This window comes from Mycteria americana, chromosome 7 (assembly GCF_035582795.1).
Source record: "Mycteria americana isolate JAX WOST 10 ecotype Jacksonville Zoo and Gardens chromosome 7, USCA_MyAme_1.0, whole genome shotgun sequence".
In the NCBI taxonomy this organism is placed as follows: Eukaryota; Metazoa; Chordata; class Aves; order Ciconiiformes; family Ciconiidae; genus Mycteria; species Mycteria americana.
The window spans coordinates 30,029,073-30,046,433 of NC_134371.1; the positions used below are offsets into that span (position 1 = coordinate 30,029,073).

A 17,361-nucleotide genomic window follows, 5' to 3' on the forward strand; every position below is an offset into this window, starting at 1 on the left:
ACATTAAGCACTGAGGAAGCCAGAGTACTGCATCTGTTTAATGCATGAAGACTGCAAGCAATCAACTGTTAGCCCACCTGCCTGACAAGACACAAAGGAGGTCTAAGAAAAGAACTGGACTACAAAATTTACTCTGCAGTCAGTAAGAGGACATGAAGTACTTCAGTATGTAGAAAGCAAATTAAGAGACAACATATTGAGATTACTGAAAGGCTTGCGTTTTATCAAGGTGTGGTGCTCCACTACAGTACTGGTAAACGTGGTTACTGTCAAAAGCGCAATTACTTATCAGTGACCTAAGGAATGGCTGTTTGCGGATATTTAAAGGAAAATTAAGGAAATTTGAATTTAAAGAGAAGCAAATAATTCCTAAAATTTTAGTCCTGGGAACCAGAGATGACCACTGGATGACAAGCATGCAGAGTATTGCTGATGTCATCAATTTCACCAAGTGGGTTTGGAGACACCAAGGAGTAAAAGCAAAGAGCAGGATGTAGAGAAGGCATTCTAACTACAACAAAGAATCATATGGGGCAAGCTGCTTCCATACAGATAAGTGCATCTATCACCTCTACTGAGACAGGACTAGAGAACAAGTGTGCAAAGACTAAACAAAGTTTTATTTCTGAAAATGCAGGACACCATTGCCTGAAATTCTTGAAGGATAAACTGTTTTCAAAACCCATTTCTGGAACACCTCACTCCCTCTGCTTTTCACTGGAAAGAGAAAACTCTATTTTTAGCTTTCATCATCTGATTGCTACAGAACAAGGCACATACTGTTACAAATGACTATGACAAACATTCTTCTGAGAGGTGATAGCAGAGATGGGAGCCACAGAAAGAAATCTAGTCAAATAATTTCAACCACCAATAGAAGAATATTTATACAGAAAAAGTATTTTCATTGCAATGAACACAGAAATCTTACCTCCTGCCCCGTTGCCACATCAATAGCTGTGAAAACTGTACCTGAAGCCCTGTGAAGAAAAAGAAAAACATTACAGCCAGTTGCATCTCTCTGTGTAACAAACATGCATGTGAACAAACAAATCACAAACACAAAATTGTGTCAACTTTCCATGTTGCAAGAGCTGTATCAAAAAAGAAGGCTATTAAAAGTAGTGGTATCATAGAAATGCCAGTCAGTTCACACAAAACAAACTAATCATAAATATGCTCTCTTCTGACACCAGCTATGCCTCCTGCATTCAGGATGCACCCTGAATTTGTGCTGCTCCCTATGATCAGAAGAGCTGGGCAGCCCTTTCTGTAGTAGATATTACTTTTCACTTCCCCACAGGGGAAGAGCCTGCCCACACATACAGACCTATTTGGAAATCATAGAGTAGGAGTTAGGCGTATATATAATCAAAGCTGGATAAGCTAGAACTTGTATATTCTTTTTTCTCAGAAGGATTCAGAGGACCACTAGAAGAATAACTTAGTCAAGGCAGTATTGTTAGCTTAGCACACAGAAAGCCTTCTGACATGCCCTCATGCTATTCAGCAGCCATATTACAAAATGGATGAACACATCTTACTGGGAGAGGAGAGGACGAGATAAATGCACAGAGAAGTTAGAGCTACGCTTTTGCATTAAGAGACACAATTCAAAGTTTCCACCACTGTGTAAAGCCTTCACTGTCTGTTTATCACTGCTTAATACAGCCAACATTTGTCTGCTTCAATAAGTGGTGGCTACATGATGGTATCAGACAGAGAACACTACACTGCTTTTAACACTGGCTCACTGGGAATAAAAGTTGGGGTGAACACTTACCCCTGCCCAATTTTTTCATATCTGGTGTATTTTTTCTTCGGATCTCCTATGCTCACAATAGTGCCTAAAAGAAACAAAAAAAGTCAATCCCGCTGTCCCCCTTTAGTAGGGCTGGCCTCGCCAAAATACCTCCAAGAGCAGGTCAGCTCAAGCAGTAAAGTCTGACGCATGAACCGCCAAAGCTTCCTGATGTAGTTCCAGTCACAAATGGACCAACTTCAGACAATCATTATGCTAGGTTACACTCTTAATGAGACAGATCATGCTATTTCACCTAGTATCTCAATTTGATGATAGTCTTCTGTGTAGCAAAATCCAGTATGAGGTTATGACAAATCCATTAGCTTAGCCTAGTCCAGAAACTAGTCAGTTCTGAACTTAAGCACAGGAACATTAATATGGTGAAAAACTATCTTCAAGATGATTATGGAACGAGCAACAGCAGAAACTATTTTGTGTCATTATGGTTGTATTATACATGCAGATCACATTATCACAACTGAACTTCAATCAAAAAAACCCAAACTGTTTAAATTTTTTTTTTACCCAATAGGGGTCTGAAGCATATAAATCAGCAAAACTTCTGAATGCAGCGCTCTCAGCTACTGACACAAAACCAATTGAGCACAGTATTCACACAGCCCTTACACAAAAATAAGGATGAGGGCAAAAACTTAATATTCCTCCCCCAGTCCTAAAGCCTTTGTTTATCTGAAATAAAAAAGACCTACGTAGTTTTTCCATGATCTCTTCATCCGACATTTTTGTCTTCTTTTTCTGCTTATCACCTGATTTTGTTGCACTGTCAACAGAAGTGTCACTGGCTGGTGCAGGGATGGGGTCAATTACAGACCGTGTATAAATCTGTTAAGAGAGACCATTTACCTGAGCATTTTCTCTGCAATCATTGACCTTCAGTTGAAAACAATCACAGTTCTTCAAAGATCCCTAAGCACCATTTTACATAACAGGTTGGAGGCAGAAATTAGACCTGAGAAACATTAAAGTCCAGTAAGTCAAGATGCTGGCAACCTTACTGACCTCTGAAAGAAAGACACAAGCACCCGCTGAACAGAGTGGATGCTAGGAGATTAACTCTAACTTCCAGAGACAGAGGTTTTGCGAGACGCAGCTACTCTAGAAATTTAGAGACGCAGCTACTCTAGAAATATCAAACTGTAGACCTGTCACATTTTATATGTCTATATACCCAGAGTGGGCAATTATAAAGCAGCATCACTTGACAGATAAACACAATTCACATTTGCACTCTTGAAGCAAGAATAAGTGGGCAACAGAGCGGCAAAATGTACACCTGCCATAGTCAAAAGAAAGAGCTGGAGTAAGTGGGATCCCTGGGACATTATTAACAAGGTGTGTAGTTCAGGACAACTACACTAAAACTTAATGAACAGCATCTTAAGCATTTAACTTTTCATGTAATGCTGATGACTTTGTGAGTGAAATAAGCTTTCAAATCTTAAATTTGAATTGTTTTGGGTTTAGGTAGTATATTTGGTGAGGCTATCATACTGCAATCAAATAAAATAAAATCAAATACGCTACACTTGTACTACTGTATTGGGCAAAGTCATATAAACTAGCTATAGTTTTTTTAGGACTAAAAAGCCTCCTCCTCGCATGTTGGGTTGAAGGATAAGCATAACTGGACACCTTCAACACAAGCTGACAAACAAATCAGCATTAACTTCAGGATTTCTGATCCAACTGATATCCAGAAATTAGGCATTTTCTTGGCAAACGCAATTAAAACGGAACTTTTCCCTAAAAACTTACAACAGCTCATTTCACAAATACAACACTTTGCTAGGAAACAGAAGTAGAAAAGGTCTGAAATACTGAGAAATGCAGGTCTGCACTGTAAATTTTACAGCTGCTCACCGATTTTGTGTGATCTGGCCGTGGAGCAATAACAGGAGGAGGAGCTTCTTCATCATCTTCATCATCATCTGCCACAGCTGTTGATGGTTCTGAACCTTTGGCATTGGTCTATATTTTTACCAAAGTTAAAAAAAAAAAAATAAACAAAATTGTCTCCCCCACAGTGTTAAAGACTTGCTTTTTTTGATGTCAAAACAAAATGATATGTTGAGTGGTTTAAGTGCCCTATTACATTTTATTATGAGACTCAAATACTATTGCTCCAGTGAAATATGCTCTGTTGACCCCCCAATTTATGTTTTTATTCCACAAAAAATTCTCATTTTGTTTTATACTGCAAGATTCAGTATATAACAAATACAGAAGACCTGAACTTGTATGCGCCTAAGAATATACAAAGAATAGTAAACACACTCACCGTGGGTGTTCCTGAAGGGAAACCATCTTTTTCTAAATAGAACAAATAGCAGAATACATTAAATTATCAGAAAAATAATAAAAAGTGAACTTTACAGAGTAAAGAACACAGACCACTTTGGAGATTTTTTTTTTCATCTCTCAAAAAGCAAAATTTCATGGTCACAAATGAGAGAAACCAGTATTGCACTGTAAGACCAGCAAAAGGAAGCTGGTAAGCTTCTAAAATCGTCCCCTAAGGGTAGGCAAACCCACTCATTTCCCAACTTGCTCTTCACCTCGAGTACCCACACACAGTCTTCCAAATTGAGCACTGCTCGTCACACTTATGTGTTCTGCCTTACTGAGATGTGAAATCAGGATCAAATAGATATTGCTGTTCCCCTTAGCGGTATCTTGAATCAGAGATGAGAATATTACAAAGCTTTAACTAAGCTATTTTCAGAAATAATTTGGAAGAAAACTAGGTAAAACTGCATCTATTTGTAGGACAATCTCTCAGCCCCCCCGCCCCCCCCCCGCCCCGCTCCCGATCTAGGAGCCACAACTTATTTTGCACCTTTGATGTCACCACATGGTGACAACACAGATAGCTGTTTCGGCCACAGACAGGAGGAGCAAGGTCTCCAGCATGAAACCAATTAATCACAGTCTCAGAGCCCCAACTTCATAAACACAACCTGTTAAAGTTAATTTTGGCTGCTATTTTGAATTATCCAATTCCATTTCTTCCTCTCTCCACTTAAAACAGGAAATTAACTGGACAACGCCAGTTTCCACTAAGTTTTAAATCCATCTTCAAATATTTGTTCCTCAATGAAAAGTAGCTTGCTCTTTCAGCATTTGAATCTGATTTATTACTTTGAAAGAGAGGAAGACTATGATCCAAATACCCAACTCCTCTTCAATATGTCTTGCACACACTTAGATCTCACCTGGAGCAGAAAAACTCAGATACTTCTGTTTTGCTGTGTCTTTGGAGTCGTAGAATTTCAGCACATCTAGTACCGCCTGGGGGTTTTTCTTCTGTTCTAGCTTCGTGATATTTGAGGTCTGAAGCAACCGAGCCCATTGCTCTGGCATTCCCTGAAAAAATAGGCTATTTTAAGAATCCTTCTAGTATTTTAAAGATTTTTAAAAAGCAGAACAAATTTCTTTCCTCTATAAAAAGCATAACACGGACAGCCTTAAATACACGAACAAGTGGGATGGGGTTTTAGTGGGGAGCCATAGGTGACAACACAAATCATTGTGCCAAGATGACATCACCTCTTTCAGGTGTATTAAGCCAGATGCAAGGAATAGGAATACAAAAGCGCTCAACAGAACCAGTGTTACACACTAATGAAAGTAAACTGAAGAGGGTTTCTCAGGGAAGGCTCTTCCAGGTGACACAAAGCATCAGATCTAACATTTACACTCCAGAAGTACTAAGAGGTGACAGTCTCATTACTCTGCATGCTGTGCAAATACACAGTAAAATTATTTCTGTGATAAAAATGAAGACTAACTCGCACTTTATTCTAAAACATCGCAATGGCTTCACTACAGCACTGACCCACAGCTGTTTTCTGAGCAACTCCAAGGCAGGTATACTTACAGTGAACTCTCCTGTAACAGCATCAAAGCCAACATGGATGGTATGCTCAAAATCTGATGGTGGGGAGATTTCTGGCCTTTCCTTTTCCTTCTTCTTGCTTCCTGAAAAAGACATTCAAAGATCTACTAAGCAAAGATTTAAAGTCCTATTGTGTCCATTTAATATAATCAATCCAAGCATTACAACAGTTTGGATTAGTGTAACCATTATTCTGTTTACTGGGTAGAGGTGTTTATGTATGCAGCACAGTGAATTTGATATTTTCAAGTTGGTATAGACTTCATGTAAGAATCAACAACTTGTTCAACTCAAATAATTTATACTTGGAGCTCTGTTGAGCATATCAAATCTAAACATATAAAATGTTTACAATGCAAAAAAGGACATTTTAATATAGATTAAGAACACCGAAGACAACTTCGGTTCAACCTCAAGTTCACCCTAAAGACAGTTAAAACTTAGTTGCCTCATTGCTTCAATTCAAAGTAATTAATGCAAACTAGGACTTCCTGTGATGAAGATAAGAGTTTATAGCCTCAGAGCAATTACCTAATTTAAATTAAAATGGAGGGGGGAAGCAACCATAATAAGTACCAGAAGCAGGAACAGATAATGGGAAGGAGCATATGCACAATCCAACCTAGATTCAATTAAATTTATAAGATGTATAATGCCTGGGGCTTGGGTTTTTTTTTTTTTTTTTTAATTTTTTCTGACAAAGAGAAAAATAAATAAAATTGGAAGGCAATTTGTAGTTAACTCTAAATATAAAATATACCATTCTGCTCCCTTTACTCAGAAAAGGTTTGGAGTTAAGTTAGAAGGTTTCAGAAACCTGTTTTCTTGTGCTTGCAAAAAAGCCCGAGCCCTGCTTTCTTTCCCTGCCAGAGCAGAGGAGTGTACTTGCTCTTTGCTCTCCAGGTAGAAAGATGATGCTCAAGGCCTCTTCTCATGGCCCTCTGCTGAAGGGCAGAGGCCTGGCAGTCAGCTGGAGAGCATGTCTAACCTGATACCAAGAAAACTACATGTGTAATCCTGGGAACACCTGTGGGCTCGCAGAGCATATAGCTGAATCAGCTGAATTTATTATAGCACGCATGAAGCCAGCAAGAATGCTATAGTGCTCAGAACCACAAAGGAAAGCAGCACACCATTTTGCAATCTAACTTGATTACCATTTTATCTTTGTATGTAAAAAAAAAAAAAAAAGGTTTTTTGCTTTGTTTTTAAATTAACCTTAAAAATAAAAATAATGTCATTTCAGTATAGAAAAAGAGCAGCTAAAACACCACCCTCCTCTTTACTACATGGTAAAAAGTTATTGAACACGGGGCAAGCATAGATCGTGCTGCTCAGAGCCAGAGAATCCATCTGAAATCCCCTCACACACTGGCGGGAGAGGAAGGATGGGGAGCCGAGGACAATACTTACAAACGAAAAGCCATGTGGGCTGCCTCCAGCTGAACAATGCAGTGGAAAGACACAGCTATTATAAACAGGATATCTTTAATATGGCTGCACAGGTCAGAGCCAAAAAGCAAACAGACTGTCAAATGTTCTCATTAACATCATTCAGTCACAGGACAGGAGAAACTCGCTTATGTGAAAACCTTTAAGGAAAGTACTGTTTCTTCCCAATCTCTTGCAGTTGTTTATGTGAAAGCGGCACGGGGGAGGGGGGGGCATGGTGGTGGTGGAAGTTGTGTTCCTTAGGAAGGTAGGAAGGTTCCTGCTCAAGGAGCACTTGAAATCTAGGGAACAGGAGCTGGTGCTCAAACCCTCCAGCATGTGCTACGCAAATAAACCCACTCCTTCCAAAAATACGCACATCTTATTAGTAGGCTAGGCAAGATGACTAAAAATCACTCCTCTGCCCACAGGAACAGCAGATCAGAGCAGCACTTCAAACGTAAGCAGCAAGCTTCAGTCAAGAGGCAAGTCCAGTGAGTCATGTGCTGGCAGGACATACTCGAGGCTCTGCAAGCAAGGCCGCTGTGAGGCCACGCTGCTTTTCAACCTCTGATTATGTTTGCAACACAGTTCTGTATTTAAATGGGAATCCCTTTAATAAAGGGCAACGCTCATTTCAAACCACAAGTGAATCTAAGATGTGGTCCCTTGGCCCTGCAGAGACAGCAGCATACAGCCCCTCTGTTCCCGGGAGCAGGAAGACACAGGTCCCTAAGAAGGATTCAGAGAACTGGAGAATTACTCTCTGATTACAAAAGTGCCTCAAATAGTTGGGCTCTTCTCTTCCCCAAATGAAGCCACAGGCACTCAGCAAGGTGTCACCCAAGGTACTTCACACACCCTCCTGTATCGCAACCCAGCCTCAAGCATCCCTCGCTCCCCACCAGCATGCAAGCCTAGAGTGTGCTCTGGACAACCTCCATACACAAAGCAAGAAACACAGATGCTTCTCAACAGCCTGGTCATAGTAGGTAGATGACTCCAGATGGTACGTTTTGAGCTACTGAACCACAGCTGAAACCACACTGCAATCTGCCCTGAGCCAGCAGCCTTGAGCATGTCACATGCATGATCCTGGGTCCTGGGTGATGCCCCACAGCACCTCCTTTAATAAGTTCTGCTCGAAACGAGCATTTCTTGCTTTAGGGGACTATTTTAAAGCTGTCCAAAAACACATGCAGGTTCATTTGACTTCAGAAGTCTAGCCAAGGAAATTCATGGCAATTAAGTACTCTAGTAAAAAGATGACTATCACTTCATTTATCCTAAACAATGGAACCAGGGGGAAAAAAAAAAACCCTCCATGACTAGGTCATTAAATAATCCCTTCAAACTCTTATGATTATTTCACCGCAGAACTAGTTCAGACTTGGGGCAGAAACTCTGCATTTGCTAAACCTCACTGTCTGCAGTGAGTCCCCCAAAGCACACCACCTCCCCAACGCCATCTCCTAAGCTAGAGAAACCTCCCAAGAGAAGAGCTGGGGAGGAGGGCAGAGCTGTGGCAACAGACGTGATGAAACTGGCCAGGAGGGACCTTGCAAAATCATACAGACAGAGATCTGCAGAACAAAGCCAAACAACATTATCCATCAACAAGTCTATTCACAGTAGCCTTGTACATCTCCTGGTAAGGCATCCCTTCATTTTCTGAAAAGGAGAATTTACCATTTTTGTAGTAATTTGTTAACTTTGGCACTGGCTGGAGAAATTTTTCCCATGAAAAAACTTCTACCCCAGGTTGACAGATTATTTTGCATATAGTCCCAATATATTTTTAAAATCCAAGCAGGAAGTTAATATTTCTGTAAAGCTTCCCAGCAGCAGAATTTAAAAAAAAAAAAAAATTAAATGGGCGTTTCTGGAGAGGGTGCACCTCAGCCATGCTAATGAATAAAACAACTAACATCTGACTACTGTTTTAGTGCCAGAAAGTCACTGTGTCCATTTATATTCTGCTTATGTTTGACAGCCAGTTTTGCAGTCTTGAGGGCCAAAAACCTTTCCTTGGATGTTTAAATTATCCTTACTGCAGGTCAACCAATCGACAAGTTTTTTCCAAATTAAAAAAAAAGACAGACAACTTTCAGATAGTTTCTTCAAGCTAGATAACTCAATTACCATTTTTCCTAACCACATTATCTTGCCATGCAGTAAAACCTGCTTTTTTTCAGAAGGACATTACTTTAAATAATTTCTGACATCTAGAAATGATAAACTGACACCATTTTCTCTAAAATGTACTTTTCTCAGCAGAAATTATTTCTCCCATTTTTAGTTTGCATCACTAAATATCAGTAGGTATCCAGGCATATGCTAAACAAGTATGCACATTAATTTCCATTAATTTGGTACACATCAGTATTTACAGAGTGGTCTGAATAAGCTTAAGTAATGGGACTCCAAAGCTATTTCAGATGAGCCAATAGAACTTTAGACAAGTCTTCAGCCACCTCCCCAGCCATTTCAGCAAACAAACAAACCCACCCTCAAGATGGAAGGAGGAAACATTCAGGGAGAAGTAAAGGCACTACAAAACATCACAAAGCTCTCCAGCTGCACTGCACCCACTTGCATTCCTAATTCATTTCACAACACAAGCAAGTCTTACATAGTACTACTAATTCAGAGCAAGGAAAATCTTCCTTCATGTAGGGTTTATGTTCTACTTTATTATATCCCTGTCTGTAAAAAAGGGCCACAAATGCTCTGATGAACGACCAATGCAACGGCATAATGACAAGTGCCATCCCAGCTCCTAAAACGTTCTCCTAGTCTAAAGATGGACAGATTTGATCCTTCCACCAGATTTTCTTGCAGAACTCACCACAACAATTTCGAGGCATTTCCTCTCATGACCAACCATATAATGGTAAAACACCAGTTTCTGCAGTATTGAAGGGCTAAGCTAGAACCTGCTCCAGACATGTGGCACTACACCTAGCTGACAGCACACAGATTCACCACCTTCACCAACCTCAGAGGCCTGAAGTCTCTTTCTTGGGGTGCTGCCACCAACCTGCATCTCACATTCTCCTTACCTCTTTAAGGCTCTTGCCCATGCCAGAATAAAAGACCACCACTTCTATTGCTGTAATCCAGCCACAGACAGTTATTTCACAATAAATGACCTTGTGAAATAACTATTCTGCTTCCAAAAGCTACACTGGCCAAATCTTTCCACCCTCCGAAAAGGAAAAAACGCCCACCGTTCAGCGCAGAAACTCTGCCAGATCGTGGAAAGCCAGATCTTCCGAATACAGGGAAGCCTGCCTCTAGCGTTTGTCTCCAGGGTGAGGCATGGCTGCAGAGGGGCTGCTCACACAGCCGAGCAAAAGTAAAAACCAGTCCTGGGGAAAATACTTAGCCAAGCTAATAGATAACCGTTGGAGCAAAGTCTCTTGAAACAGTCAAACCTGTGTCAGCATGACTGAACCAGTCCTGCCTAGCACATGAGCAACGAGGCACAGGAAGCCAAGAGCAGAACTAGAAACAATTAAGAGCAGCAGGGCCTTCCCCTTGTGCATCTTAATATTATCACAAAAATGCTAATGGGTAGAGGTTAATAAAATGCATAGCAGTTTCAGGTCAGGTTTATAAGTTCCTGCATAGTTTTACCATACCAGATGTCAGAGGATATTTCTATCTATGCACCATTTTGTTGTACATGAATAGAGACATCCTCGAGAACCAGGATCAGGGTTCCAATGCTGTACATACATTCATCATACAGAAAAGAGGACAGAAACAAAGCACAAATACAGTCTAGTTTCATTACAGCATTTTTTTCTCAGAAATAATCCTTGATTACAGCAAACCAGATTTTTCCCCCACTTTAATCCTAACAGTGCAGTTACACAGAGAGGAGGACTTAATTTTCCTCAGTTCTCCTTCATGCACACTGCACCCTCCCACTATTTCTTTACTACCTTTTTTCCTCCTCAAGGTACCACATAAGTGGTCATCAACATGAAGTAACTTCCAAAACAGCTGGATGCTCAGTTTCAACTAGAAATCTACATTTAGCGTAGCAAAATGGTAAATATGATACCCAGGAATCACAAGCATTTATTAGGGTTGTTTGGAAATGCGCTACTATAAACTGGGCAGCAAACATAAGAAGCAATAGGTGGTGGTTTTCCTCAGTGAGCCATTTAATTTTTCTTACTTAGCATTTCATCTTGAAACATCCCAGTGCAAACGGAAAGAACATCTCGGCTCATTGAACCCACATACCCAACTTTCAAAACTTCCTCCAATCTCCTACACTTGTACAGGCTGGATGCAAATGTCTAAAGCACTACCAAAACTTACAAGAAGAGTAAAGGAATACAAGGAGTAACCTTGGAAAATAGAGGCATCTTACCTTTTTCAGTGCTAGAGAATATGGAGATGATTTTATTCCTAGGTTTTCTCTCTTCTGGTACAGAGGGCAGGGGTTTCAAGCTGTGGTTGGCAGACAACTGGTCTTTGCCCCCTGAACTGAAGATAGTACTGCTCATCCGGACGGGAGGAGCTGGTGGCTTGTCTTCCAGTTCTCCGTTGTCAGACATGGTTCTCAATAGCTAGTGAAAGCACTGAAATAGAAATACTTGTTTTAACATAGGAAGAGAGCATAAAAGACATAAATGTAGCATTTCTTCTGTTGGTCAAGAGGGAATGGAGGTGTGAATTCAACTCTGAGGAAATCGGCAAGCACTGCACTGGCAGACACTGCCAAAGGAAGCGGATCCCTTCCTCCTGCTGCTTCTAGGCCACCCATTCACTTGTGCCAGCAGCAGCATTTGTGGGATGGAGTGACAAACTTTTCCAGTGATGAAAAGAACCCAGTCAAAAAGAACAGTCAGTTATAACGTGGACCAATTCCCAGATCTGGTTCACTATCTGTTCACACAAAGGTTGCGTACATGAAAGGCATAATACACGTAAGGGTGTAAGTACATCATCTTTTAGGGGTAGCTCTAGTCTGAAGAGCTTTGTGCTCTAGAATCAAACACCTGTAAAAGCTTTATAGATGTTTTCTTTCTTGTCATTCAGACAAGGTCTTGGGGAGAGAAGAATAGCTTATGTTTAGAAGTTATGTTTAGCTTATGTTTAGAATTCACACTGTCCACATTAAGTAACATTAAGAATATCTTTACCCGAATTATGCAGCCTACATTAAAGAGCATGGGGACTAAGATCCACTGGATGCATTCCACTTCTAATGAGGACTTGCATTACTTTACCACTTTATGCCACCCTTTCTCCATTTATAAAATGAGTATATACTATCACCACAATCCTCTGAGTCCTTAACAAAAACATGAAAGAAATGATGAACAAATAGCTGCTGAAGCTAAAAACACAGCACAACAAAGCATCTACATGACACATTCCACATTCAAGAAAATCTGCACTGGCCTTTTCTCCCTCCTGGAGATTTTTCTCTGATCACCAAGAAACAGGCAGCCTATCTGCTACAGAGTAAATAGCACAAAGAAAAATTTACAGAAATTACCTCTCGATGACAGCTGAATAACAAATATGCCCCTCATTCCTCCATATGCTCAAATGATGAGCTACCCCTTTGGAAGAGGAGTCAACACATCTCTGTGTTGACCTCTTCCTCCTCTCATGACAGTTTGGGAAATGAATGGCCTACCAGTGTCTATCAGTTGCCCATCATAGTCCCAAAGCACAACTCAGTCCCAGCCACACCACTGGAGCAATCATTATCACTGCCATTCAAAAGAGTCAGGATAAGACAGTGCAATCCACTCTAAATTATCACACCTTATTTCCAAAGTATAAATATTGTGCTATACAATGTCTCTGTACAACACGTGCATCTTGCACAACATGGTCTTAGCAGAAGAACTAAAAACAGGCAGACTGCCATTCCCTATCATTGCACTAGGTGAATACTGCCAGATCCCAATGAAGAAAAACAAAGCAGCCTAGCAGCCTGAATTCACGCAGCACAAGAGCATACTGTTTTATGTCGTGAAGCTCAAGAGAGATTAAAATTAATTATCACCATAAATGCCCATGAAAACATACAATTTCTGTGCAAATACTTCAGAGGCACAAGCAGCACAAAGCAAAGTTCTGGCAAGTAAAAACTGGACATGTGCTGATTGCCCCATCTATTTAAGGACTGATGGGGAACAGCAGTCAAAGCTGTGCAATACCCACCTAGACAAACGTGCCTTCAAGCCCTTTGCCTGATGATGGAGCAATAAATAGACCTACAACACTTGAACATGTCTGCAGGGATGCAGTTGTGAATCAGACCGTGATTCCCATCCTCCAACAGTCTTCCAAATTCGCTTACTGATTGTTCTTTCAGATGTTGCAAGTTATCTGCAGGATCTTCTATATTTTCCAGTACCTACACTGCAATATGGGGAAAAAAATTAAGAACCCTGCAATCTAACAGCAGGTCTGAGCAGCCTACCCACAAGGATTTTAATTCCAACCACTTTCCTAACAATACATATTGTTTGCACAAAGTGTGTGCCACCCATTTGAGATGGACAAATTTCTGGTCTGAACCACCAAATCAGATATATGGTATTCGAGAGTCCTACTGAAGATGGACTTCGAGTGACAGCAGACCATAATCCATTTCCCTTATGCTAATCAAATCTCAGAAAAGAATAGGATATAGGGTCCTTAGCTATCCAAATGGGAATAGACATTTAAAAGAAAGCACTCGTCCCTTTGAACAAGGAAATACAATCAGATGGCTAAATAAATCACAGTTGATAAAGCAGCATATCACAAAACTTCAACACCAAAATGATACACTATATAAAGAAAGCAACATCACGAGTAGCCTTTTGTATTTTTCTAAAGTAAACCCTATTATTTCCTCCATCTGTGTAGTTATTTGAGCTGCCTGATATTAGCAAGAACAGGATGTAAGGATAAACAACTAAACTGTATCTGAAACTGGACAAGAACAGACCTGGCCCTCCAAGCCCATACTAATTCCCCTGCATGCTCCCTTGGAGAACCCAGTCTCTGAATTAACAATGGTATAACGTGGTATTCAGGTTGCAAATTTAAAAAACATTTACTGCACTTTTGTTTACATGTTTTTTAAATAAATTTCTCACTACAGTAAAAATTCTCAATTTTCAGTGACACAAGCAGCACAAGTCAGCTGATGGCATACTCAGTATTACAGCTTCTTGATCTGAAATGAATTATTCCTCAGCACCTTGTGTGCTCAAGAGAAAAAACTATTAAGCAACAAGTTGGAAGCAAGTATATGGAAATCCAAAATTCATCTATTCCACAAGAAAATCAGGCACTTCAAGAAACTGGCATAACAGCATCTGTGCAGAACCCTCAGAGCTGCAGCTCTGATCAGTGTTTCATGTTCAAAGTGTTCAGAAAGATCCTTGACCTCACTCAAAGTAGAGCCCAGGAGCTCTACAGGAGGAAGACAAGCTGCGGGGCTGCAGGAAGACAAGCTGCAGGGCTGGCAGAGGAGACTGGGGTGGCATAAAATGCTCAGGCATCAGCTTCCCACCTGAGGGACTAGCTCCATCATTTGCAGTTAAAATCCTTCAACCTCATTAAATCTGTGGTTTAGGAAAAACTTAAGAGATGTGATTTATTTAATAACACAAAGTAGTATAATTTCTGGGCGGCTGTTTCAAAGATTGTTGTTAAAGTAAACTGCTACATCCAAAACTATTTGGCACAAAGGACCATTTCAATGCACAGCAGCTTTGAATTCATAGTTTAAAGAAATTACAACAGCTCCACTCACAACAGATTACTTCAGGAAACAGAAGTCTGATCCTTCAGTCATCATCGAAGTTAAAAATCAATCATTTTGTTAAAGTTCAAATCCAAACAGCTAGTCTCTTTCTGACAGCTGAGTGCAGAAGGAAAGAGCAGTTCCCCTCTCCTTTATCCTTACCCTGTCTTCATTTTGCAGGGAAAGTTTCCACAACGTCAGGAAGTACTTTTGAAATTGCTGTGGAGGTTTGGCATTATGGGCAATGACTGGAGGAGGGATAAAAAAAAAAAAAGGGGGGGGGGGGGGGGGGGAGGAGTGCAAATATCCTGAGGCTCCTTTTCTGCTCTCTCACTCCCCTGAAGAGGAAAAGGAGCCTGTCATTTCACAGCAGCTAGGCGTAATCACTCTTGCACCATCACCCACGTGGCTGCCTTGCTGAATCATGGCTTGCGCAGGGAATTGCAAGGACCAGGGGAATTTTCATTTTTTCCAGTGCCTGCCAGGAGTCCGTATACTGGCAAAGGGGATGTCAGGTTCATATTTCTCTAACAGAATCAGACAACACAATTAATGGTGGGGGTTTTTTTTTTAGCTTGATTGAAAGACATTTACTAAAATGGTTAACCTAAGTTTGAGCAACCTCATAAAAGTATGCTAAATCTGGAAGAAAGATGACAGAAGAAGCAAAGATAATATATGGAAGAGGATGTAATCAGGGGAAAGGGATTCACTTTCATCTTTGCCAGTGAAGATAATACCAGTAATAATAAAGTATTTAAGCACATCGGCAACTCCCCCACAATCACTAGTTGCACTACATTTAACTACAAGAACTATGAATGAACCACAGAGACAAGCTGTGAAGCTGCAAACAATACTTAACTACAGACTTCAGACAGATTCATTCCCACCACAGGACAGTGCTGCAACCCACTACACTTACAAAAAAAAAAAAAGACACAAAAAGAGCCAAAAGCTTTTATCCCAACAATTCTGCTGTTTACTCCACAAAACATACTCACAGGTACCAGTGCTGGTGATCCCAAGGCTCTGATTCTCAGTCCTTATCTCCAGTATATGACACTACTCGCAATAGCTGTCCCCTCCTTTTGACAAAGGTCTCTTGCCCTACACTGGGGCAGCAAAAATGGCAGTACTCTTTTCATCATCGGCAGCCTTAGACACCATCGTAATGTGAACTGCAGCAGCTGAAGAGCAAATGCGCTCACTCCTCTGCTGCAGAGCCAGCAGCAAGCAGCCAGCCAGGGTCTGTGCTATCCTAAATCACTCACCACCAACAGTGGAAGACCTGAAGCCAGGTTCCTCAGAAGTGCAACTCTTTCCTTTCCACCTTTGCCCAGTGAGTCTGAGGCAAGAAAAGCACAGGGGAAGCTCCTTGTGTAGCTTAACCCGCCCTCTTCCTCCCAGCCCCTGAAGAAACCTACAGTGACCAATTTGTACAGGCGTTCAGAGTTTCATTTTTACAACAATGTTCCAGGAGTCAGTTCTGCTGCTCACTAGCTTTTTTCCTTTTGGGGAAGAAAAGGGCCTGATAACCTACGGCATACCCAGGTCACAGAAGAGAGACAGCAGTTCCTGTTGCTGCCAGCGGTGGGAAAACACCCAGAAACATAACCCTGACAGTGAGTAAAAGATGGCAAGTAAAGTGAGAATTAGGCAGCCTTTTCAGAAAACTGATGAAAATGCACTGCTGCAGCACATTAGTCTGAATGCTCTGGCTTTGACTTGGTTTTTTGCTGGGTTTTTTTTTCTCCCCTCAATTCCCCCTTGTGTGAGCATAAAGCAGGGCTGCTTCCTGAAGAACTTCCTACGTACAGCTTTTGTGCCGGTCCTGGCTCCCTCAGCCTCCCTTGTGATCTGTATCAAGGCTGACAAGCACTCCCATCCCAGCTGAAGTGGTGTGCTTGTTCAGCGGCAGGCTCCACCATGGAGGCCCCTCTCTGCCACAGGGCTGCTATTTAGCTCCTCTGACTTCTAAAAAAGGACAAACATTTTTCCTCTCAAACTTGTTTGCAGAATGACTAAAGGGAAATAAAATGAAATTGAAGACAAGCATTTTCCTATCTGCTATAGCACACAGTCACATTTCTACTGGAGCACTTGGACTTGAGCAGATTAAGTTTTAAATATGCATTACACATGCATACACATCAGTCTTATGGTGTAGTACTGCAAGCCCCCCAAGCAGGGGTAGGGAAGATGGTGCCATGCGTCAAACAAAACAGCTGGTATAGAAAGTTCTCATATCATAATGAGTTGAATTTGACATCTTAACATGTTCAAATTAATGTATTTGAGGAGTCTAGGCTGCATCTGTATTTCACTGCCTGGGATTTGATGCAAAAGTAAATTGGACTACTGCTTGGAAAAAAAAAAAAAACAAACCAAAACCAAAACACATCAAGCTCAGAGCTGTTTGATAACATGCAC

General features: G+C 40.9%; 1 protein-coding gene across 5 annotated transcripts in view; it reads right to left on the reverse strand.

Moving 5' to 3' along the window:
* PAK2 (p21 (RAC1) activated kinase 2) overlaps positions 1-17,361 on the reverse strand; it is a 50,765-nt gene that overhangs the window by 10,937 nt on the left and 22,467 nt on the right. For 4 of the 5 annotated variants that reach the window (XM_075507669.1, XM_075507666.1, XM_075507667.1 and 1 more), the window contains 8 exons: positions 11,539-11,749; positions 5,703-5,803; positions 5,038-5,188; positions 4,104-4,135; positions 3,686-3,793; positions 2,515-2,647; positions 1,784-1,847; positions 932-980 (listed from right to left, as the gene is read on the reverse strand). In XM_075507669.1, the coding sequence (XP_075363784.1) occupies positions 932-980; positions 1,784-1,847; positions 2,515-2,647; positions 3,686-3,793; positions 4,104-4,135; positions 5,038-5,188; positions 5,703-5,803; positions 11,539-11,725 (825 nt within the window). In that variant the 5' untranslated portion in view covers positions 11,726-11,749. Of the gene's footprint in view, positions 1-931; positions 981-1,783; positions 1,848-2,514; positions 2,648-3,685; positions 3,794-4,103; positions 4,136-5,037; positions 5,189-5,702; positions 5,804-11,538; positions 11,750-15,932; positions 16,168-17,361 lie in introns of those variants that run through there. The other variant, XM_075507668.1, reaches the window with a different exon arrangement.